The following is a 23,914-nucleotide window of genomic DNA, read 5'->3' as shown; positions in this document are numbered from 1 at the left end:
TGTAAACCTCATAAAGTGTCTCTGTTGCTTCCTCCTCTGTAACAGCTGTCAATGTTTCTTCATTATTTTCCTGTAGTAAAGAAATTAACAACATTGCTGTTCTACTGTAAACTCATATAATCTGTGGAGTATTAAGAGTACTCACAACTGCATGTTGGTCTGGCTCAACAGGAGGCTGCACCAGATGCAGTACACCATCACCATCAACTGATAGAATATGAGGTTTATACAGGTCACTTATAACTTACAAGGGACCAAATGGCAATTAACAAACATATACCAATCACCTTACACTTCATTGTCATTATGCTCTCAAAGACAACCAAGACTGAGGGAAGGCTCACTCTGTGAGTGGTGGTGGTGGAGGACCCCCACCTGTTTTTCGGGCCTCCGCTTTGTTTCTGTTGGCTATAACGGGTCACATTTGAGCATACAGAGTAAGCAAATATGTACTTGTAATGTGCTCAGATAATTTCAATAAGTGCTTACAGGAAGAAAATTAATGTAGCCTCTAACTGCAATTGATTTACATAGGACAAACAGACCAAGCACTATGGCTCATAATACAATTACACCTTACCTGTTTGGACTATATTTTTATATTTCATTTTTACTTGCTGCCAGGAACGTTTGGGGCCTGTTGGGTTGCACCTGCGCTCACATCACATCACAAAATAAAATGTATAAAATAAAAAATAAAATATAATAAAATAACGTGTTAAATGGGTGGAAATCCCTAGATCAATGTTTAAATTAACACTCACGCATTGACTCTGTCGGCTATGTTTTGCCATGCATGCTCCCTTTCTTTTGCAGCTGAGGCTGTGTTACTTTTTTTCCGCAAAATTTGCATGTTATCGGCATATGCTGCCATCAGAATTTCGGCCTCAAGCGCTGTAAAATACATTGACCGCGCCTTCTTTCCCTCCGTCTCCATGGTGACTCGCTTAATCTGTGCTCCACTAATCAGGGCTTTATGTATCCTCGTGCGCGCGCTTAACTTGGGGTTAAAGCAACTCCGCGTTGATTGAACTAATTGTTATCAGGCTTTCTGAAACCGAATATTCCGAGTTGGACAGTTCGGGGTTACTCAACCCTGAGTATCGTTTTTCACTCTGAGTTTTCTAAACCGGCTTCCTGAAATAGGGCCCAGGTCTGTGTTTGGAATAACTTAAAAAAACAAAAAACAAAACCTTAAAAACACCAAAAACACTTACAGTTTTTTGTATATTAATTTTAATTTACAGAACATTGTCAAATTGCAATACATTTAGTGCAAATAACACTTCTGATGTACAACTTAGAAATATACAAAGTGTGTAGATTACTGACAAAAATATCAAAATTAAAAAGACTAAATGCATTCTTCAGCTGACACCGCTCATAGATTTAGCTCTTATCATTATCGGCAAAACAATTATCCAGATCCCTCCTAACCTCAAATCTCTTTTTTCAAACCATGCAGATCTACTGACTGCTAAACTCCCAACTATTGATGGCATTGAACACAGTCTAAATTGAAACCTTGAGGTAAGATGATGTGAAATGCTGACCCTCCCCCTCCCAACCCCACCCAGTTTGATTTCAGTGTTGATAAATGCACGTCTGGTGGCTGAACAGTAGAGAAAGCCAGAACTCCTGGCGTCTAAGGCATACTGGGGGTAGTTTATCAGTCAAAGTGCAGGAAACCACTGCACGGTAGTGTGGCATCTGAAATGTAAAATCAGCATCTGACTGAGAACATAAGGAACACATTATAAAATGATAATCCTAGTTAACATTTAATAACAATTCCGCTTAAAAGCAGCAGGAGTAATTTATAAATCTGACACTCTTGAGTGAACAGAAAGATTTTATTTTCCCTGCCTCACCAGGGTCTGAAAATAGAGATGAGAAAACCTAGAGGGTACAAAATGTATTCATTCAGCTCTCAAAGAAAGAGAGGAATCTTCAAACCAGACACTAGGGCCGGTCCTTTGCAAATATCTGTCAGCAACAGCATGCTGACTGACAAATACATGCAAATACCGCAACTTAGCATCTAACTAACGACATCATCTGGATAGTTGAAAATATTGTCCAACACAAGTCAATTAGACTTAGTAAGTGCTCCTCATCACTCTTGTTGTATCTAATCTGCCCATTTCTGTCATCAAATTCAAGCATTTAAGAGTCAATTCACATTTCTCACAATTGATAATCTATTTGAAATCTTACTGTTTTATCTGTACAATACATTGTGTCCACGGTGTTCTCTGAAAGCTACTTTATAACAATCTAGAAATGTAAAGACTTCAAAGCTTTAGGCTCTGACCCCCCATCAAACTACAAAGAGTCGTCACAAGAGGATCAGCAAAAGGCAAGAAAGAGGAAATAGTGTACCACACCTCATCTGTGCTTTCACTGTAAGTATCTGTTCTCTTTCCTCTTTCATGGTAGTTACTTTAGCAGCAGCAAAACAAGTAGCTGTAATACTAGTGATTAGAGCAAACCCCCCAAAAGTTCAAGAAAAGTTTAATCATAGTAAATGTACAAAACAATTTACAAAATAAAAAAAAAAAGAACCCTAACAAAAAACAAATAAAAAACAAAAAGCAAATTATCGGTAACAATTTGAAGACTGTTTAGGAAATGTTTCAGCTTACGTACAAACGAACCCATGACCAACAGGTTACAATCTAAGATGATAACTACTGATCCATTAGGGCCAAAAGCAGTCTCATCTTCAAGCAGCACGTCCTGATGGTGCGGTGACACGTGAATGGTCATGTGATCTTCAACAGTCACTTCAACAACGCAGTCTCCCCAGCAGATGAACTTGGCACCTCTGAAAGCTGAAATGAGCAGGATTAAAAGAATACAAAGAATAAATTGAAGTAAGTGTATGGATCTGCTGGCTGATTCAAAATAACAGATACGACATCAACCAGGAGATATCTCAAATAGTGTAATAAAGTCAGGATACAAAACAAAAGAATACAAATACAACTAAGTATAGAAGAATCCCGCTGCTAATAACAGTGTTTCTGTGGTTACCTGTTTAAATTTAGAAAAGGATAGGCTTCCCAGCAGTTTTCTCCTGGACGTAGGAGGTGAAGCGTTTGAGGAACTTGGGATATTCTCTCTTGGCCACGGCTCTGAGTACTGATGCTGGAGCCCAGCCTCCAGGGTTTACTGCAGCCACACAGGAGTGAGGGAACAAAGACAAAGATGAAAACAAAAACCAATGTGTTCCTGCTGACTTATGATAAAACAATTAACAGTAACTCAGTGATTCAGTGCACAGAGAGCTGTAACTGTTTAGAGGTGCCCTCTAGTGGGAGAAGGAAATGCAAGATTTATTAAATGAACATCCTTTGAACTGCTCAGCATCCCCGGCAATAAACTGGCTCAAGATTCACCCTGCAGCGATCCTTTATGTAACAACCTCTTAGAGAAGATGCAGCCTGGACTGAAATTTCAAAGAAACCCAGACTGTGTGATCCATGTGTCAGAGCAGCTGTACTAAGTTTAAAAATGCTGATATCAGATTGTTTCAAATGAGGATAAAGGTGTATATTCATTTTTAACTTGTGACACAAGATGTTACCAAGCTGAAGATTGTCACATTAGATCCAGATACACTGAAACTACTCGATACATAATTTTCCTTTTAAGGCCTTTTGTTGTCTGTATATGTAAATCAACTATAATTTCTTTGTCTGAACCATTTAAACTGAATCCGAGGATCAACGAGCTGATATATGTATATGTGCCAGCTGGAACATTCGATGTGTGCTTTTCTCATTTATTGCCTGGTGTTTTTTCATATAAAGTGGGGCAATAATGAACTTGAGTTTGATTACTTACAAAGAAACAAACAATTTCTAACTTTTATGGTAGTTTCATTTTGAAGGAGAGAGACAAAATATCAAGCAAAAAATCTAGAAAAACATGTTACATAAATGTTATAGATCATTTTGCACGTCATTGACTCCTAAGTATTTGATGCTCTACAATCCAGACAGATTTCTGTCTCCCACACTGATAACAATCAGTCAGTCAGTCATTTACAGAAAGCAGCTTGTTCGGTATATAAAGCACACCTGTCCACAAAATCCATTCCAACCTCTCCATTACCATGGGTGAGACCAAAGAGCTGCCAGAGGGTATCAAGGACCAGATCTTAGACCTGCAGACAGGCTGGAATTGTCTACAAGACCATCAGCAAGAAGCTCAGTGACTGATGGTTATACATTTCTCAATTTCTAAATAAATCGCACCAACAGTCATCCTCAGGTTGGAGCTCCAAGATTATGCCTCTTGATGTGAAGATGATCACGCGAAAGGTGATGGATCAGCCCAAAACTAAACTGAAGGAGCTTATTAGTGATCTGAAGGCAGCTGGGACCACAGTCACCATCAGCAACACACTACACTGCAATGGACTGAAATCTCACAGCACTAGAAACCCCCCTGCTCAAGAACGCACATTTACAATAATAATAATATAATAATACAATAATTATTTCCCACCACTGTATGTGTAGGGACACATGCAGACTGAGTAAAACTGAAAAACTGATTTGAGGTTTGGCTGGAGCCTCTGGCATTTACAGTAGGTTGCATTATAGCAAGATTGTTGTTGCTACACAGGTTTTGTTTTGCTGGCCATTGATCTTGCCTCAGGCACATATGCTAAGATCAAAACTAGATGATCTTCAGAGGTACTTACCATTGGCAATATAGTTGATCTTACACATGATGTTGTCTCTGCTTATTTCTTTGTCACCCTCTGGTGGGCTGACCAGCGTTTGGCAGATCATGGCAACATTGATTTTGGCACGAACACACCGGTTTGTGGGCTGAAAGTTAAAATAGACAAATAAATACAACAATAATAATAATCAAAAACAAAATACAAACAACCCCCCAAGCTAACACAACTCTTACTGTAGATGAACTGACAAGGTGAGTAAGATTAATGCTGTTCTTCTGTTTCGCCCCAAAAAAGTCTTGTTTAAAAAAATCACGATGTTTGTAAAAGCTTTAATGAACTAAACACAGTACTTTGATGTAAACAAATATAAACATGCTCAAAACAGTCTTTGTCTGACAAAAACACAGTTAATGCATTAAACCAGCGGTCCCCAACCCCCGGGCCTCGGACCGGTACCGGTCCGTGAGTCGTTTGGTACCGGGCCGCGAGAGTTGAGGCTCAGGTGTGAAATGTATGGTTTTCAGGGTTTTTATCGTTTTTCAGCGTTATTTTGTTATCGTTTTTATCGCTTACTCGGTTTTCCTGGGTCTTTTCACGTGTGTTATGAATAAATTTTCTTTTTTCGGTACCGGTACTAGTTTTATTTTGTTGTATTTATCTGCGACACCTTAAAGGCCGGTCCGTGAAAATATTGTCGGGCATAAACCGGTCCGTGCCGCAAAAAAGGTTGGGGACCGCTGCATTAAACCTCAAATCCAGACCTGATTACTCTGACAACAATCTACTTGCTATTTACATTAGTGTGCATACTAACATAATATATGCAGAAGAGACTCATTAAGGCTGATTTGATAGGGGGACACAAAGTGTTGATTTCAGAATCTAACAGTGAAAATCTATTATCCCAATTTGCTTTCTGTTTGGAGGTGGAAGTTTCTTATCATTGAAAACTAACCACAGTATATAATGCTGTAGATACTGTACTCCAGTGTTTTGCAGGCAGGCACAGACAGATTAAGCATCTCAACATTTGCCAGGAAAGAGTGTGTTTATGACAGCAAATGGCTCCCCGAGATGGAAATTTATCCTGGAAACTTACTTGTGTGTTTATAGCAGCAGAATTGAGGCAGTAACTGTGAGACTGTCTCACAAAGTCCTCACTTCTCTTGGCACTGCTAACTTAGTGTTATATTTGGACTGTTTCATCATTCAGAAGCATACCAAGATTTCAATGAGCCTGATATGTAATCACTCACTGTGTCAGAGTGTAGGCACAACAGCATGTTTAACACCACTCAGTCGCTGAATGCTATCAGAGAGTTGGGCGGTTATATGAACACATGATGGAAAACAACACAATGTAAGCCTCAGAGGGTTAATCTTACAGGGGCGTCATCGTGGTCCACAGAGAAGTTGCAGACCAGCCATGTGTCGGGGTCGTTTTCATTTCTTGGTGGAATCATCCTGATGGCTGACAGATACAGCACATCTCTCTGAGAGGCAGGCCACACTCTCTAAAACATGAAAGACAAAATTCAGCAGGCAAATCAATCAAAAACAGGTCGTTTAATGCTACTGATGAAAAGGCACCATGCACTCAGTATACCTTGTGCGTCTGGTACACAATGACGGCATTATCAGAGAGCTTTTCCACAACGTGGAAATTTTCAATGGTGGCTGTGGGAGGGAGAGTTCACATCAGGTCATGGCAATAACACAAGGAGAGTCAAATAGTAATAATATGTTGGACTAAAACACAGATCTTACTCTCCCAGTCTAATCGGACTGCAGTGTCCCAGAAGTAGTGGCAGACCTCATGTCCAGTTACCCCCTTCACAGCATGTGTCGCTTTGAGGGGATCCAGGACGATGCCGTTCTCCTCCACTTCCCTCCTGTATACCTGTTACACAGCACCACAGACAGAATATTATAAACACACTAACAACTTCACCCGTTACTAAAAACTAAGATGATTTTTTTTTCAGCCTTTTAAAAGTTTTAAATCACCGTAATAACTTTTAAAACATCAATGAGATTTAAATATTCACAACATTCTCTCTCCTCACCTTCATCTCTCCTTCTTCTACCACCAGTTGCCAGTTGGCATCGCCCCCCACCTCCTGGATGGAGTAAGCCATGTGATTCTGCACAGTTTCCTCCACCTAAGAGTCAGATATTGATTTAATGATATGTTAGGCAGTCTTCTCCTGTTTTTACCAACAAGGCACAGTTAGAGAGGAACCTGAGGTTCCTATGCTCAGGTGTAATGATTTACAGCCCTGACCAATCAACACACCTTCTACCTATGCTGCTATTGTTTAACAACATAGGAGGCATGAGGAAAACTACTGGTGTGTCAGAATCACAGGAATGTCTTAAGCAAATACATTATCCACAAAGCAGTAGCCAAATAAATATTAGGCACTTGATACTGCTTGGGGTGTTATTTAACATCTCAACAATGAGTTAAAAATATAGTGCAAAGCTAGCCTGGATTCATGCCTGTTCATGCTGTGGAAGGAGAAGCGTGCAGTGAAGAAAGGAGGAGGAGGAAATGAACCAAATTCCTAACATGCACAGAAGACCTACTTTGTGGTAAGGACAACTCAACCTGCTCTCTCGGGAAATTTCAACTCTGACTAGGTAGGTTTTTTTCCCCCCCTCATGGGTCAATGTAGAGCACAATGTATAAACACTAGTATACTATAATCCTCAAAATATTAGTGAAAACCTGGAGCGAGTGGTTAGTAGGCATGCCATTTGCTCATGCTCTCTCTGATTGTCATGGAAAGCAGCAGGCTGCTCTTAGCTGACCAAGCACAGTACCTGAGGGCTGAATCTGTGAATGTCATCTGAAGCACTGATTAGCTCGATTGAGGACAAGGAAGAAGAGTGGCTATAGGGCTGTACAGCGGAGAGAGGGTTGAAAAAGAAAGGAATAAACAACAAAAACTGAAAAAGACACCACGGCAGCAGAGCAGTGGAGAACAACCACAACCTGCTAAAGTAGGATTTCATATGAAGCCATCATGTTAGCTATTGAAAAACACTGCAGTGAGCACAAAATGATTGCCAAACAGTTAAGACAATAAACAGTTAAGATGACACATGGCCACATCATGAGTAATTTTTCAGGAGTCAGCACCAAGTAGGCAGCTCACACCGGCTGTAAGCTGCCTTTGATTTTTACAGGAATCATTAGGCAAAGAAAAGAGCAGCAACTTGTAGCCTTAAATTACAACACAGTGGGATAGGAATAGGGTGAAAGTTATAGTGACAATAAAAATATGCTGCGCACCTTGTTGGCAAATCTGTGAGTACCGATGGTGGAGTAGGCATCACTAGGGGAAGCCAGAGTTAGTCGAGGTTTTCTGACCTTCTCTGACTGGCACTGAGGGAAACAGTAAACAGAAATAGACACTTGTTTATAGATTAATTTATTGGAGATTCATGTTTTTAAAACATGTCCTGACTTTGCGAGGCACATTTAGGTCTTCATCACACCTGCTCCTCTATCTTGTCTTGTCTGTCCAGTGCAGCTTCCACTGCATCAAAGAACTCCTCTTCATTGATCAGACTGTTGGGCCCCTCCTGTGAACAAACAATAACACGCACACAATGTCAGAATTTGTGATTCCTGTGAGAAAAGCCTCACCCAAGATTAAAAACAACAGGGATGTGCAACATCAGGAAATCTTCCTACTGTCGTCATCTAGTTCTTATCCAATCCGTTCAGCTTATCTGATTTCATTGTACCTCGTAGTCTGGGCCTCCATAGTGTGACTTTTTCTTCAGTTCATTCACAGCAGACTTGTAGGCATCTTCTACTTTCCTCCTCTTTTCCAGCTCCTGCGCGCGCGCACACACACACACACACACACACACACACACACACACACACACACACACACACACACACACACACACACACACACACACACACACACACACACACACACACACGGTTAGTTCAGCTGTATTGAAACTTTGAATAAAAACGTAGAGCGTGTAAACACAGAAACCCATTGAACCAGCACTGTAGCCCTAGCCTTTTCTTGACGTCATCCAGCAAAAGGGCATCTGACAACACAACCGTCCACTGCAGTCCGATTCTACTTTAAACAGTTTTTAACCTGCTAAAAAAAGGTGTGATTTCCAGCCAAGCACATGAATTGCCTGTTTAATTCACCGCAAGAGCTAGGTCTCCTGTGTCGTTTTTATACAGGCAACTTCCTCCCCAAAACCAAACAGTTTTTTTCAATAGTGTGGGGACAGAAATACACTGTTTCCTGTTGTGTGTTATGTCTTACTTCAGACAATGTCCCAGCCTCATTCTCGTAACATTGTCAGGAGTTTGTGTGGAAACATTTCCTGTCACACCAAACACTATGCTTAAATTAACAACATGACAGGTGATTTAAAAAAAAAAAAAAAAAAAAAAAAAAAAAAAAAAATCATAAAAGTTAAGTAAACGACCCCATTATTCAGCCATGTGTTAAACAAGTTTTAAATATTTTAATTGTGTGTCTATAATGTTATTTGCCAGGGACAAAAACTGTCATTTCACACAAATAATCTCAATGATTGCTTGAATAGAGAACTAAAGAAGTCGGACTATATTCCAGTGTCACTGTTATAATAAAATCTATCACTTAAAATAACAGGAATGCAGTAAATCGCCTGTCTGCAAAAGAAAATGAACAAAAATACAGTCTAACAACTTTCACTGCAGGAAAAAAGATAATTAAGACAAAGTTTTGACATACAGCAATTACAAAAAAACAACAACAGGTAAGCTGAATCAAACAGGCTCATCTATAATACAAAACAATTACGCTCTAAAGAGATACTATTAAATGCAGAAAAATAAGACACAAAGTCAAAGGAACTGAACAAAGTGCAAAGAGAGGTGTAGATATATTCCAGAAAACACAAAATAACCAGAATGTGATACTGCAGTAAGTTGTGTACAACCAGGACCCTGACATACAGAGACCTACTGTAAAGAAATGGCCGTGGGTCTGCAGAGGTATCCATTTTTGTGTCTGGTGTTTGAGCAGCTCTGTCGTCCTCCTTTGTAACGTTCGCTTTGGCAAACTTTGCCTTGAAGTCCGAGTACTCATCTTCTAATGTAAACTTCAAGTGTGAGGTGAGGTGTGTCCTGTTCCTCTGAGTGTATGCTAATATACATCAAAACACTGATAACTTTGAGGTAGTGTCACTCAGGTATTCTAACTGTAAAGGGCTTCCCGGCTTTGAGGGCTGGGCAGGAGCACACCTACCTTACACAGGGAAAAAAACTGGTTTGACGAGGTTGGATTATATGATGAGCTCTGAAGAGCATTCCTTTAAAGACACAGGCCACTCACTGAATATTAATGAATATGAGTGCGTTATAGGAAGTCTGACTTATCCATGCATTTACCAACCCATATTTGCCAATGATGCTTGGTAGCAAGTTTACATTAAACCTTTCAGCGGATAGTTGGATTATAAGGACGGCTGAAATGATTGTTCTTGCTGCCTGAGCATAGTCTCCAGTCTCCTTTCAGAATGAATGAGATTTGCTTTGCATTTACAGCAGGTGCTTGGATGAAGAATTGAACTGCAAAGCATCTTGCAAGCAGTTTATTTCATTAAGAGACCTTATTATTTCCCATAGAATATAAAGTGCAAGAGCAGAATCCCAGAATAACGCACACAGACTGAAGAAAAATAAAGACTGAAAGATAAGAAAAGCACATCTAAACTAATAACTCTAAAAGAGTCCTGTCTACACTATTTAGTCAAAGCTATATATTTAATACAGAATCACCTTGTAACCTTTCCAAAACAAAAACTGCACCTTTTTAATTATAAATGTTGCAATACTGTAACTATCAAGTCTAGACAACCGAGTGTTGCATCACAACCTCAGAGACAGAGCCCAAATGATAACATCGAGCTCTTTAAGGGAAATGGAAGCAACACTCAGCTCCTCAGTCAGCAGCAGTACCCACAGCGGTGGCTGCAGACACGCCCATTGGGGAAACTTTACTCTTAGTTCAAAGCCGTACCTTGTCCAGTCTTTTCTGCCAGCTGTCTTCTCGTTTCACCATCAGCTCGATGCAGTGGGACAAAGTGGAGAGGATGCCTGCTGTGGTGGCTTTGAAAGTGATGGCTTCACCCTTAAAGTCTATCCCATTAATACCTTTAGGACTGGCAGGAGAAAACACTGGCACAGAGAGGAAGAGAGAAAGCAAGAACAAAAATAAACAATGGTGTTCACACTTACACTGAATTTGTTATAATCAAGCCAAGTAATGCAATGGAGAGTCAAAGAGTATTTACAGATAGACTCACATTTCTCTTTGCTGCCATTATTGTTGTGATTATATTCGCTGTCAGGTCTCGCAGAAGTGGGAAAGTCATCGTCATCATCCTCTACTAGTTAGAAAACAACAAACAGTCATAGCTTCATCTCCCTGCCCTGCATAGTTATTAGTGTATAACTTATAATATTTTAAAACCTATTTCATGCCACTGAATAATCCACGTCCACATAATTGCAGGTAACACATTAAATATCTTCGTGCAAATAAACAATTAGGGTTGTGTCTGCATCGTAATACAAATTCAATAAACATAGTACAAATAAAAAACCTGACAGCAAATTTAAACCCACATAATGTCTTGTTAAGTTATTGATTTCTGAATCCGTTCTCAATGAGCATTACCTACTCTCATACTGCATGAAACAGATAAAAAAAGATCTCTGTTAATGTTCTGCTTTGCTGTGCCAGTAAACAACAAAGCCAACTCCCCCACACTGCTCCAGAGATCACTGTTTTACAAACAGAGGCAACTCAAAACAAATGTACATCTATTTTTGAAGTAAATCTGATGCTATGCAAGGTCAACAACCGGTATACCTCTGTCCCTCTGAAATTCATCTTTGGAAACGGCATCGGCACAGGAATCAAAGTACTTCTGCAGGGTGTCCACTTGTCTGCACAGGATGTCTCGGAAAGTTTCCATTTCTGCAAGTTTCTCACGCAACCTGTGCCCCTTCTGAGCAAGGGGGGGGGGGGAGAGAAGACGAAGAGATGCAAACAGGAAAAAAATAATATAAAAGACTGAAAAAAAAGAAAAAAGAGATTTCTCGCTTAACCAGGTCTTTCAACTCAGTCACTGATGACTATGATTTACCTTGAAGGAGGATGTAGATGTGGAAGACAAGGCACTAGCTGCTGAGGTGAGAGACAACATGGAACCATGACGCCTCAGACTCGTCTCTGAACCGTAACCAGACTCAGCCTGCAGGTGCGTGGGAATGTGGGAGGCCAGCAAGAGAGACACGAAACAAAAAGGTGAAGAGACAAAGAGGAAGGAACAAAAGATCAGTAAAAAGGCACATTAAACATTAAACAAACTGCAATATAATAAGAAAACCTGGTGATCATCAAAGTTAGACATAGGAGCTCAGTTCCTGACTAATACCTGAGCTGGACCCGAGCAGGACCCACACCTACACAGAAACATTCCCTCACAGTCTGCAGAGACTGGCCGAGGCTGACGAAGAGACATGCAGAAACCCAGCCTTTAGGCCCAATACGTGGTGGCTGAGTAACCGTGGAAATAACTGTCAAGCTACTTTAGTAACTTCACAAGGGTTTCTTGTGACTATTGTGATGTGTGTGCTAACATGCAGTGTATCGTTTCATTTGAAATGACAAAATTGATTTATGACCAGGATTTAGGGAGTGGCAGTGATGACATCCGTTCTGCAACGGCAAACTGATGACTTCACAATTCCTGGACTACTGAGTCAGCAAAGTAAAAAGAGATTTATATAAATATGTAATATATACATTTTAGTTTAGTAAGTGTTAATACCAAGCCAAAAATCTCTAAAGCTGTACATGCCACACACAGTTGTCAAAGTATCCATACAGACAGCAACTTCATAACCCATATTATTAAAGCCTCTCATTTAAATGCGCATGTTTCCTTACACAGCATAAACGGAAACATTATTTTGCCATGGTGGTAATATGCTTTAAGACTCTCAGGTGATTTCCCAAGGTTTAGTCATGGCTTTATGTCCAATTTTCCACTTGATTTCAAAATTAAGACATGGTTGCAAGCTATTTCCGTTGGCTAATTGGCATGCAGAAAAATTTCCTAACGACAGAGAGCAAACTGAAGAGGGATCAGGTGACAATCTTGACAGAGCGCCCACGTGAATTCCTCTGCTGTAATATCCCACAGTGAGAGACTGAGAAAACCGACATTAAACAGCGGCAACCAGGTAACGATCTAAGTGTTTAAAACCATAGCAACAGAAAACTCAATCACTCAATAAAGAGTTTGCTGTGATATTAACATCACGGTTATTGCTTCACAGTTGCATGCCTTCTGCAAGCAGTCAAGCTGCAGTTTACATCTGTATCTGTCTGCACATGACCTCTTAGTTATCAAATGTCAATACTTCATGAATTTATTGCAGATATTTGTCTAAATTTTAGTCACGAACCTTTTTCCAGCAGCCATTCTCACACGAAATAGGAGGTGATTAAAACATCACTGAAGGTTTGTACTGTTTAGGTACAATGCTTTAATTTATGTGATTCGTGTGTGTTTATCTATCATTTCGTATTAAAATGGCTGCTGTAAAAACAGGCTGTTCACTTATGAATTCTTGAATTATGTCCAAAAACACTTCGTAAAGTTGTGGTGAATTGTTTCCGAGATGTAACATTAGTGAGAACGAGCTGGACAGGCAATCTCAAAACACAATAAAACTGACATATTAAAGCATGTATTTAGTACAAAGCAGTATATAACATCTCTGTTTCAAAAGCTACACAAAGATAAGATTTAAGTAACAACCAGATTTACTCCCCTCTACCACAGTGTTGTAATTAACCTTTTACAACATTTGTATTTTTCATACAAGACACACATTATCACCACACAAAAAACACCACAGAACGAATTTAAATTCAAAACAGTGACAATAAAGCACCTTCACTTAACTAACCACAGCAACATTCATTGAACTGTACACTGTAATGACACAGACTACACACACAAATGCACTGAGAGTCCAAAGTCAAAGCAACTGTTTGTTTTAAAACAATCTTCTGCTTTCGGGCTTGCTGTCACTGGATAGCCAGCAAAATGTAAACATAACAACTTAAAAAAAAAAGACAAGATTTTCTAAATCTCTACCCACAGAGAGCAAAGCTTCAGCGTGTCAACGCCGAGCCACAAATATCAATATCCAGATAACTGCCATAGCAACTGTATTTGCTGATGGATGTCTTAGAGTAATAATGACTTTAACAAAACATGAAAATGTATTAATTCTTATTAAGAAAGCCAGTGACTACACTTAAGAGCTACATGGGTTAATAAAGTCTTGGCAAAAAGTGTTACAGATATCTTACAACAAAATAAAAAACAAATACATAAATGCAAAAATAAATAAATACTGTAAAAGCTGATTTAAACTGCTAATATAATAGTATCCCAACTAAAAATCCAGTTTTAAGTGAAATGCGACATCCTCAATGCTTTCTAAACACTAGAGCCTTCAATCTAAAATATATTTATTCTTTTCTGCATTTGTTGCTAATGCAGATTATTACGTTTGATTGACAATATATAATTGCTATTTTGTGCGGATGACAGATGTTATTTTTACAGTGTTGCTAAGTTGGTACAAACAGAGAAAGCAGTAAAGTGCAATGAAGCAATGACGAGACCAACCTGTGACCAGACTGGCATTTTTATGTATCTCACAAGCTGCATGACAACCATGCAAACTTAACTCCACTCATTCTCGACGAATGAAATGGCGTCCTGATCTGAAGGTTTTATAATGTTGATGCTGATGAAATGAGGGTAAATGTGATGTAAACTCTTCAGATTGTCGATACATCTGAGGTTATTGCTTCTTTAGAAAAATAAATGTCAGTACTCAGCTATGCAGTTTCGGTCTAATTTCCTACTAATAGTGACTAAGGCTGGCATGCAGTGAAGTTCATTAAAGAGACTAGTTCTTCTTATATCTCAATTTAAAACACTACATGCAAGCACAATAAAATTTATGCAGTGGGGACGACGGAAGAGATGGATCACATCATTTTTATCGCCATAAAACTGGCATCATAATTAAAGATTTTAGTGATGGGTGACAGGGAGCAAGCAGCATGCCAAAGTGCTAAAAGCCCACCATCCGGCCATTCCAACAGCCAAAGCAGAGCAGGACACTGCGGCAGTCCCGGCGGTTTGCTGGCCTCAACATGGCCAGCCGCTTCTCCCAACACTCCCAATGTTGTGACAGTTCAGAAGCTTTAATCCGGTATTCCCGTTTCCCCGGACACACCTCACTATTAAACAAAAGGAAATAGGAGGAGGAGAAGAGAAGCCATGCAGGCTTTAGCTCAGCTCATCAAGTAAAAGAACAGAGCTACAAGAGAAGCAAAGGAAGAACAGAGAGCAGTCATTTCCTCCGTAGCGAACAGAGACGAGGCAGACACTAGCTGCACCGTCTCAGTCAAAGGAAGGAGTCTTCTAAATTCCTTGGTAGTGAAACGGAGTCCCCTGTCAGTCAGTCCTTTACAGTCACACACATGGGCTCAAAGACAAAAACACCAACATGCCCTCCACTCTCGCTGCACACATCCATCAACAGACCACACACCCTGATATGTGAAACCTTTTCCTCTTGTCCGTCCTTATGTCCGGCATCCATCACTGAGCAAGCAACCGTGACTGTGTGTGTTTGCATGGAAGAGTAAGAGCGAGAGAAGGGTGAAAATGAAGGGTGCATGCATGTATGCATTAGAGCGAAACGCAGGCTGTCTGGGGCTGTTTGTGTAATAAACCAATAAAGTATGGGTGGGTGAGTGAAGAAGCATACTGTATATTATAACAGAGAGAGAGAGCAGCAGAGAGTGGGAGGCAGGGGATAATACTTGTCTGGAGCTTTACTTCTATCTACTTCTTTCCTTTTATCTCTCCTTTACAAAGAGATGTGAAGGGACTAGTGAAGTTCAGACAGTCCTCAAAACCATCCCAAAGAAGTGGCAGCAAACCCACAAATAAAACAGTAAGTATCCCCCCCCCCCCCCCCCCCCCTTATATGACCCCTTTGAATGCTCTTAAATGGATCAGCCGTCTCTGTGCAAAGGAGAGTTTTATGTGTCCCTCTTGATTTTTGTTGCTGTGAGAACAGGCGATTAAACAAATGTATTATTCATCGAGAGCTGCACTTAACGTCCCCACATTTAGCACGACTTTTCCCACCACCAACACAAACACACCCACACATAAAAACACAAATGGATTTGCACAAAAACTACCTCTGACCAGCTTAATTTTGCCACGGTGATATACATATATTTGCTTTTGGGATGTTTAAAAGCTGGAATCATTAGTCACCCCACATTAAAGCAAATTAAGAGTTGTTAAATACTGATTATTAACTTGCCCTGTATGAATTTATAAAAGTGGCACACACACACACAAAAAAAAGAACGCCACAAAGTAGAAAAGGGTGACCTTCAAGGATTTCAACTGAAATGCACTGCTATCACACTGATGCTGGAAAGATGCTGTTATGTGTGTGCTCTATTGTTGTGAAGACGTGTTGAGGACTAGGACAGAAAAAGAACCTACAAATGAAATATTTATATTTATAGCACATGTTTTAGAGTTTCAGCAGAAACGTTAGTGTATGCTAGTTAGCCTGGAAACACAGACAACAATATTACACATAGTGTACACTGCATGTGGCAAGTCCTTCTTTTTCCAATTGGTAGCAGTACAAACACTACAGTGATGCTGAGGTGGTGCTTCATTAAGCTCACTGAGGTTGCTGTGGGTTACAGTTCAGACATAACTTTGAAATACTCTCACACCCTTGTTAATGGACTGCTGACCTCAGGTCACTCACACCCACACTAAAAACCATCCAGCAGGACTCACAAAGTGAACCGACAGCACTCTTCAGTGGAGAAGCACGGCTTATGAGAATTCATGAAAAAGTGAATGTTTTTTGAATGGTGCGTGTTCACTGCACTACAATAAGAACCACTATAAAAACAAGTCTCTTAAATTATACATCATTTTGGCACAGACCATGAAATTAATGTACCACCGATGTAATGCACTGCAGTTTAAAGAAAGGCAGTAGTAAGTTAACAACAAATCTCCATTCAACTGGAATATCAGTCTGTCCAGTTAGGAAGCATGCTGTTCAAGTGAAAGTATCAACAGGTGCACCGGAGAGGCAACAAACCCCCCCCCAAAAAATAGATTTCCAGCTGGTGGCCTCTTTCCTTGTCACTTCTGCTAGTATGAAATGGCACCTGCAGCCTATTTAGGCTACACAGGGAGTCCAGCTACTTAAGGAAGTGACAGTCACAAATACTACCACCCCCAGAAGGTATAGTGTGTCTCAAGACTGTGGAGGAGCAAGATGGTACAACAAGAGATCTAGACAGGGCTGTAGAAGGTCATCAACTCTGGAGCAGGATTTGCTCCTTTATGCAACGACAAACAGATGGAGCGAGCCCTTAACATGACCTCTAGAGGATTACTCGTGTACATGTTTCTAACCAAACAGTCAGAAACAGACTATGAGGGTGGCATGAGGGTCCAGTGTCCTTTAGTGGGACCTGTGCACCATGCCGCTCGACTGGCTTTTGCCAGAGAACATGAGAACTGACACTCCACCATTGTCACCCCGTTCTCTTTACAGATGATATTGCAGGCATGTGCCTAACAACTATTATCACGCCACGTGGTATGGTGCCATGACACTGGTTATCGTCTTACACAGACCACACAGTTTTGGGGGAGGAAGCTGTGAACGTGTTTACATAAAGGAGACAGTGTTTTCTCCAGATGACCAATGAGGAATAGGGTTAGAAAGAAATGTATCGAATTTAAAATGTATAACCTGCTGTTACTCTTAAACTTTACTTGAAGTAAGTAAAGGACAAGTATAAAAAAAACACTAACTTAAATGACTTACTTGAAAAAAATCTTTTGAGGTCAACAAGTGCTTTAATCAGCCGAGACACTGAGTGAGACACACAATCAAATGAATACCTCCGGTAACTTTGTAACTTTTGCCCCAAAACTCAGAGTTAAACCTTAAGTTCCCTGACTAACCCCACAATCCGCTTCCAAGTAGAGGCCTTGGGGCAACTGTGTATCAACAGTCTGAAGTCATGTGATCCGAAGTTACACACAGTCTCAGCCTCATAAAATGAAGGTCCAAAATACCAACACACACACGCACACACACCTAAATACAACCTTTCAGACACTACCTGACCTGAACCATATCCAATTTGTTTTACAAACTTTATGCTCAGAAGTGATATACCATTAACCAGATGTCCTTGCAGAGTAAACAGCTGCCTACTATGTAACAACATCCCCACATCAACCCCTTACTCTTCAGATTCCTCACATTCCCAGGGTAAAGAGCTCTCAGTATGTGTGTATGGCTCTGATTCTTGCCCTGCCACACCCTGTTCACTAAGAAAGGAAACAGATAAAACTCTGTTGTTCAAAAAAAGGGAAAAAAGAAAGAAACAAGCCTTGAACCCAAATTTAACTCCAATGCTGAAAAAAGAAAAGAAAAAAACCCAACAACATGGACAGCAAAACTATTTTTAAGTGATTACATCAACAAAAAAAAGGAAGAAAAGCTAACACAATACTGCTTAAGAAACACTTTTCTGATTCTCAACAAGCTCCTGCTGTCTCTGATGACAACAGGAACTGAAATCATGCTACCTAAAATTAATCTGTCAAGGTAATGCAGCTCGCATGCAAAAATAATATAATCCCAAGAAAGTCTGTATGACAGGCAAACAATGATCTCGAAAGAAGCTAAGGAGAAAGTTTATTTTAAAATATGCAGAAGAAAGAGAAAAATCACCAAACTGCTCACCTTATGTAGTTCTATCGACTCAATCCACTGGAGTCTGTGCTCGGGATCTTCGGCTCTGAGGTACCAAACGCTGTCGTTCACGCTGACATCAAAACGACACTCGTCAAACTCATGAGGCTGTGCAGAGAGAAGGCAGAGCGCATGGGTAGTTATTAGAGTGCATGAGTCAGAAAATAAAATAACACGAAATTTGAATATCAAAATACAAATTTCAATAACATTTTCCCTTAATGAATAACATTTCTAAGGAATGAGAGCAAATAAGAGCAAAATCCCGCTTTAGCACCTCTCTGTCTATGGCAAAGGATTACTAACAATGACACATTCCGGACACATATGGACTTAATCAGCCACAGAAATGCATATGCCATGGAAAAAAGACGGATTTTAATTAGAAGATGATGTCTTGAGCCTGCTGTCGTAGCCCTTAACAACCGTAGTGGAGCAGCGCTACATAAAACAGAGATTATTCCAGCACACTGTCGCCTGACCCAAGGTCATCATAAGATTTCCGTCTATTTCTCAGCCAAATCTTTCAACTATTGCACTTCCACATTCTACAACACACCCCACCCAGCTCCAGCCACTAACCGCCTCAGGCACCAAAACATGTGCAACAAAGAATTCCCTCCTTTCCTCTGAAACTGGAATTTGCTTACAGCTGAGAAGAGATCTGCAACAAGTAAGACACAGTGGGGTTCAATCTCTGTCCGTCCCCACCCCCATTTTCCCTATTCAGCAGTGTTCAGAATACAGCTGCTCTGTCAGCTGACAAAATCGTATGCTGCCAAAGTTTAATTAGATTTGCTGAATGTTGCTCATGTGCTGGCTTATTTGCAGCCACTGACAACAGCAACACACAACTCTGGACATCTAGTGTCAGCCTGCAAAACTTTATGTAACATTGTAGTAATGCTTTAACGCTGGTATTGCATTTCACAGCTTGTATATTTAGAATGGGCACAAGCATGGGGTGGATTTTTATGACCCTTAAATGCTTTTTACTGAAGTTCCTAACAAAATCAGCGCTACCGTATTCCCTTACCAGAAACAGTCGGATATGAGAAAAGTGCTCCTGTTTTAAATTTTCATTATAAAGGTGTGTGCAACTTTGTGCCCATCCAGCCATGATTATAGCTTTGACAAATCCAGTTTATCTTGCACTGCTGCATCAGGCACAGACCATAAACCTTCCCTTTACAATAAAGTTTATAATGCTTTCCTTATGACTGGAACGTTCTCTTCCCCTTTGCGTAAGCACAGCTGTATCTACACGGCATTAGCTTTTTTTTGTTTTTCAAACGTGTACATTTCTTCACGAAAAGTCTTATCAGTCCACTGATAAGTCTTAGTCATTGTCAGATCCTAACTTTTCCTTCTTGTGACATTTTACAACGCATCTGTGTGTATCAGATTAATTTAATAATATTTAATACAAGATATACAAATATTAAGTATTACTTATACTAGATTAACTCTTAAAACTGATAAATGGTGGGAAAATGCAATGGCATGTACAATCAATGGGAGCTTCTGGTGTCGGTCTTTACTTACAAGTTGTGTATCAGTGTGTAGCTGTTACAGGGGAGCTAAGAAGCAAAGATTTGTTTGTGCATTCCTGAGTCCTTAGAGCCCGCTTTAGGGGGGAAAAAAAAATAGAGGCAGGGAAAAGTTTGGGTCATGTTGCTCCAATTACTTGTGAGCATGTGTAATAAAACTGTGTACATTCTTGGTTTGGCTACTATAGCGCAATTACAAAACAACCGTGCTCCATTCAGGTCTGCACAAGCATAGGAACTGATATTATGTTCACACCAACAAGCAGCAGGACCTCACTGTGACCTTCTTAAGTTGTACTTTTAAAAATCGTGTAATCCTATTGAACACAGCTGCGCAAATTACAGTAAAACCAATTGTTTGGCTTCTGTACTTGGTATGATCAGAGAGAGAGAGAGCAGTGAATATTTAACCAGGGTGGTAGGTCTCAGTTTATCTGACTAACAGGAGGCCAGAATAGGAAGAATGTAGGTCCAACCTCTACAGTGTGTGGTCAAAGCTTACATCTGAAACCCTGGGCAAACGCTAATTTATAGTAGATAACAAGGGCCACGAACAATTGATAGCGCTATGATCACTGAAGCAATGTTCCCTTGGTATGCTCAAATATCTATCTGTAATCTCAACACAGCCTCAATATAAGTTAATGTTCACCTTTCTATCTTAGAGGAAAATGGAGAGCGTGTGCTAAGAATAAGAAGAGATGGGATCAAAACAGGGAGACCTACTAGAGAAACAACTATCCTCTTATGAGCCCTCACTTACTGAAATGCTGAACAGGTGCTAAGCTCGCTGTGATGTTGGCCAGTTTAAATACTTACTGTGATGACTGCCTTGCTGAGGCACAAAGAGCCCCTGCAGCCGTACTCCCGTTCATCCTCCGACTTGTAGTAACTCAAAGTATTGTTTTTCAACACAACCCATCGGTCCTGCCACCCGTGTATGTAATTTGTCCACTGTAAACACACAAGACGTGAAGTACACAGTTACAAAGCTGCAACACGCGCTCAGCAGGTGATCTAGTGCAGCAACACTTGCACACCGATTGAATTAAAGTTACCTTGCTTAGGACGCCTCCAAGCTCCAGGGGCTGCCCGGATTCCGGGTCCACATCCTCATCCGAACTGGACGATGAACTCTTCTCGGACATTTAACTCCAAGTTTACAAGAAAAGTTGAATCTGATCGTATCAGTGCAACCACGTAGCTCGACGCTAGTTGCTGGATTCGTTGAGTTAAAATACGGTTGCAGAAACGTTCTTCAACTTAAGGTCTGCAAAATAACGTTAATTGGCCATTAATGGAGAGTACAAAACAGCGTCTAGGTGGCGTAATATACCTTAGGTCACTGACAGACTTCAACCGAGTTAGCTTGTCTGGCCACCACCTACTCTGGAGGTGACAGCTGGATCTGATTTTCTCCGTTTTGCGTGCTTTGTTTTGAAACTGACGTCGTATACCACTGAGACTAGCTAACTAAGTTAGCGGTGGCTATCAAATGACGCAACTAGCTAGTATTACACTAACTAACAACTTGTGGTTGCGCTCGTTAGCTATCTTAGCTGCAGTCCATAAGCTCCTGCTCGACATGGAGGCCTTCGGGGAAACCACTACACATCAACTTCCATCTGAAAATCGACGAGCAGCGGACTGAGTCTCTGCTGTGGTTCCGCAGTTCAGTTAGCAGCAGCGGAGGACTTTCGGGTCGAGGGGGGAGGAGCCGCAGCCACGCTTTACTGTGTACGACCGCCGGTCACCCCCAGACCGGAAGTTATACGTGTTTGAATAAAATTAAAAGCTGGATATTTTTTTTAACCCTTGTATGGTGTTCGGGTCTGTGAGACCCGTTTTCAGTTTTTTTCAAAAGAAAAATTAAACAATTAATTATTTTTTCAACCTGAAATTCATTGGCTTTGGCTTATTTTCTGTGAAGAACATGAATCCGAACTAATTTTCAATGACCTCATACTGTACCTCCCTCCACGCATTTATATTACATACAAGGTGTTCGGGTCCACTGGACCCAGGTCTAATAAAAGTGTTGAAAGTGTAGGTTCTGTGTTCCCACACTCTGTCTTCCTCCTTTCTGGTGCTGCTGATAGTGTTTTCTTCCCCTCCCGCTCCCGCACAAAGTTGCAACATTGTTGAAAATTCAACTATCAACACCGTCTGCTCTTACATTCCCACACATTTTACCCTCTTTCTCGAGGGATCCAAATTTTATTTTCTCATACCCTGTCCCACCTGCCAATTAGGGGCATAATACTATAAATAAGACTTTGCCAGTGTGGTTCTTTATCACAACTGATCAAGATGGCAAAAGATTATCTGCTGCGAGGGCCATCCAATTGATTTTAGAAGAGAGAGGGGCTTCGGATGATGATGTTGACAAAGAGGTTTCAGAATATTTCACATTTCTGAAAATTCAGAGTCTGACAGTGACTTTGAAGAAGAGGATGAGGTTGAGCACCATTTAGTAACAAAACGAAGACGAGTACCCCATCTGCAGCCAGCTACAGGACCAGAAGAAGCCCACCAGACAGCAAGTGAAGAAATATGGATGTCAATAACTGGTGAAATTGAATGGTCTTCTTGCCCAAGAAATGAGCCACCCTTCAGAGCTGTTACTGTAATAAGCCAGGGCCAACACGGCTGACAGGTACTCATGTGCAGGACATCAAGTCTTCATTTGAGCTTTTCATCCCAGATTCCATCCAGAAAATTATTCTGGATTGCAGTAATCTAGAAGGAAGGTGTGTTTTTGGAGAGAGGTGGAAGGAGATGGACCAAATTCATCTAAGAACCCCAAAGGCCTACTTTGGGGTTCTTATCCTTGCAGGTCCAAAGGTGAATCCACAGAATCCCTGTGGGATGCAGAAACCGGCAAGAACCTTTCTGTGCATCAATGTCTCTGGAAAACTTCCACAAAATTTCCAGGATTATCCGTTTTGATAACCGAGACGACAGACCAGCTCGACGGCAGAGAGACAAGCTAGCTGCCATCAGGACAGTGTGGGATAAGTGTGTGCACCACCTCCCCCTGTTTTACAACCCTGGGCCTAATGTCACCATTGATGAGCAGCTGATCCCATTTAGTTGTGAAACATGTTGCTTCACGTGTAAATGTGTTGTGTCTTTCCACTCACTCCACTTGATTATAACTGATTTTTTTTTATAACATTTTATAAAAAAAACAAAAAAATCCCGAGAAGCACATTAATTCATAAATGTGATCTAACAAAGGTAAAGGGGAAAAAATAACCATGTTTGCTGTTCATATGGCTTGTAATTGGGATGAAGTAAACATCTGTTGAGTAATTTAACATAAAATTGTTTGATAGTGTTAATTTGGAAAGCCAAATTAGCGGGTCCACCAGACCCATGAACACTGGCTGAGTAACAAAAATATGAACACCACACAAGGGTTAAATCAAAAGTTTCAAACATTGTATCACAAATCAATAGGTATTATAAGTATTTCAAACGGGTTTATAAGATTTACTGTTAACGTGTGTGCTTGCTTCAAGTTATCTCACTAGAACTTGTTAGTGATATAATTAGTATATAATCTAAGATAAGAAGAAAGAATAAATAAGAAAAACTATTAATAAAGTTGCCAAAATGGGAAATGACATTTCTCTAGTTAAAAGTAGTTACGTGTTAAGCATTTTTAACACCAAAATCAATCAGCTGATCCAGGCT

General features: G+C 40.4%; 1 protein-coding gene across 5 annotated transcripts; it reads right to left on the bottom strand.

The window, feature by feature from the left end:
* Positions 1-1,221: 1,221 nt before the first annotated feature.
* On the bottom strand, positions 1,222-21,953 carry LOC146376055 (ceramide transfer protein-like). 5 transcript variants are annotated; one of them, XM_084946063.1, is made up of 19 exons: positions 21,604-21,952; positions 21,274-21,485; positions 21,035-21,169; positions 18,657-18,773; positions 11,888-11,995; positions 11,611-11,749; positions 11,042-11,125; positions 10,756-10,913; positions 8,456-8,548; positions 8,204-8,290; positions 7,998-8,090; positions 7,526-7,603; positions 6,766-6,861; positions 6,467-6,599; positions 6,306-6,376; positions 6,085-6,213; positions 4,715-4,844; positions 3,037-3,174; positions 1,223-2,834 (listed from the first exon to the last, which is right to left on the bottom strand). In XM_084946063.1, exons 2-18 carry the CDS (start codon positions 21,361-21,363, stop codon positions 3,047-3,049), a joined length of 1,869 nt encoding a protein of 622 aa, XP_084802189.1. In that variant the 5' UTR covers positions 21,364-21,485; positions 21,604-21,952; the 3' UTR covers positions 1,223-2,834; positions 3,037-3,046. The 5 variants fall into 5 exon arrangements, with proteins under 5 accessions (XP_084802192.1, XP_084802189.1, XP_084802190.1 ...); XM_084946064.1 differs by having other exon boundaries at positions 11,042-11,122; positions 21,274-21,953; XM_084946066.1 differs by lacking the exons at positions 18,657-18,773; positions 21,035-21,169; positions 21,274-21,485; positions 21,604-21,952 and adding exons at positions 14,919-15,075; positions 15,390-15,778 and having other exon boundaries at positions 1,222-2,834.
* Positions 21,954-23,914: the final 1,961 nt, after the last annotated feature.

Source organism: Perissodus microlepis, chromosome 12 (assembly GCF_051167445.1).
Source record: "Perissodus microlepis isolate ML-2025 ecotype Zambia chromosome 12, ASM5116744v1, whole genome shotgun sequence".
In the NCBI taxonomy this organism is placed as follows: Eukaryota; Metazoa; Chordata; class Actinopteri; order Cichliformes; family Cichlidae; genus Perissodus; species Perissodus microlepis.
The sequence above is the reverse complement of the archived record's forward strand: the minus strand, read 5'-3'. Positions and strand labels throughout refer to the sequence as shown.

What these genes read in the sequence shown, in the direction of transcription:
- LOC146376055 (XM_084946063.1), bottom strand. Translation starts at nt 21,363, where the DNA reads ATGTCCGAGAAGAGTTCATCGTCCAGTTCGGATGAGGATGTGGACCCG. An exon ending in GGCAGAAAAGACTGGACAAG is followed by an intron (nt 8,549 to 10,755) that starts GTACGGCTTTGA and finishes GCGCGCGCGCAG; the next exon opens with GAGCTGGAAAAGAGGAGGAA. An exon ending in TGGACCACGATGACGCCCCT is followed by an intron (nt 4,845 to 6,084) that starts GTAAGATTAACC and finishes TTTAACTTTCAG; the next exon opens with CCCACAAACCGGTGTGTTCG.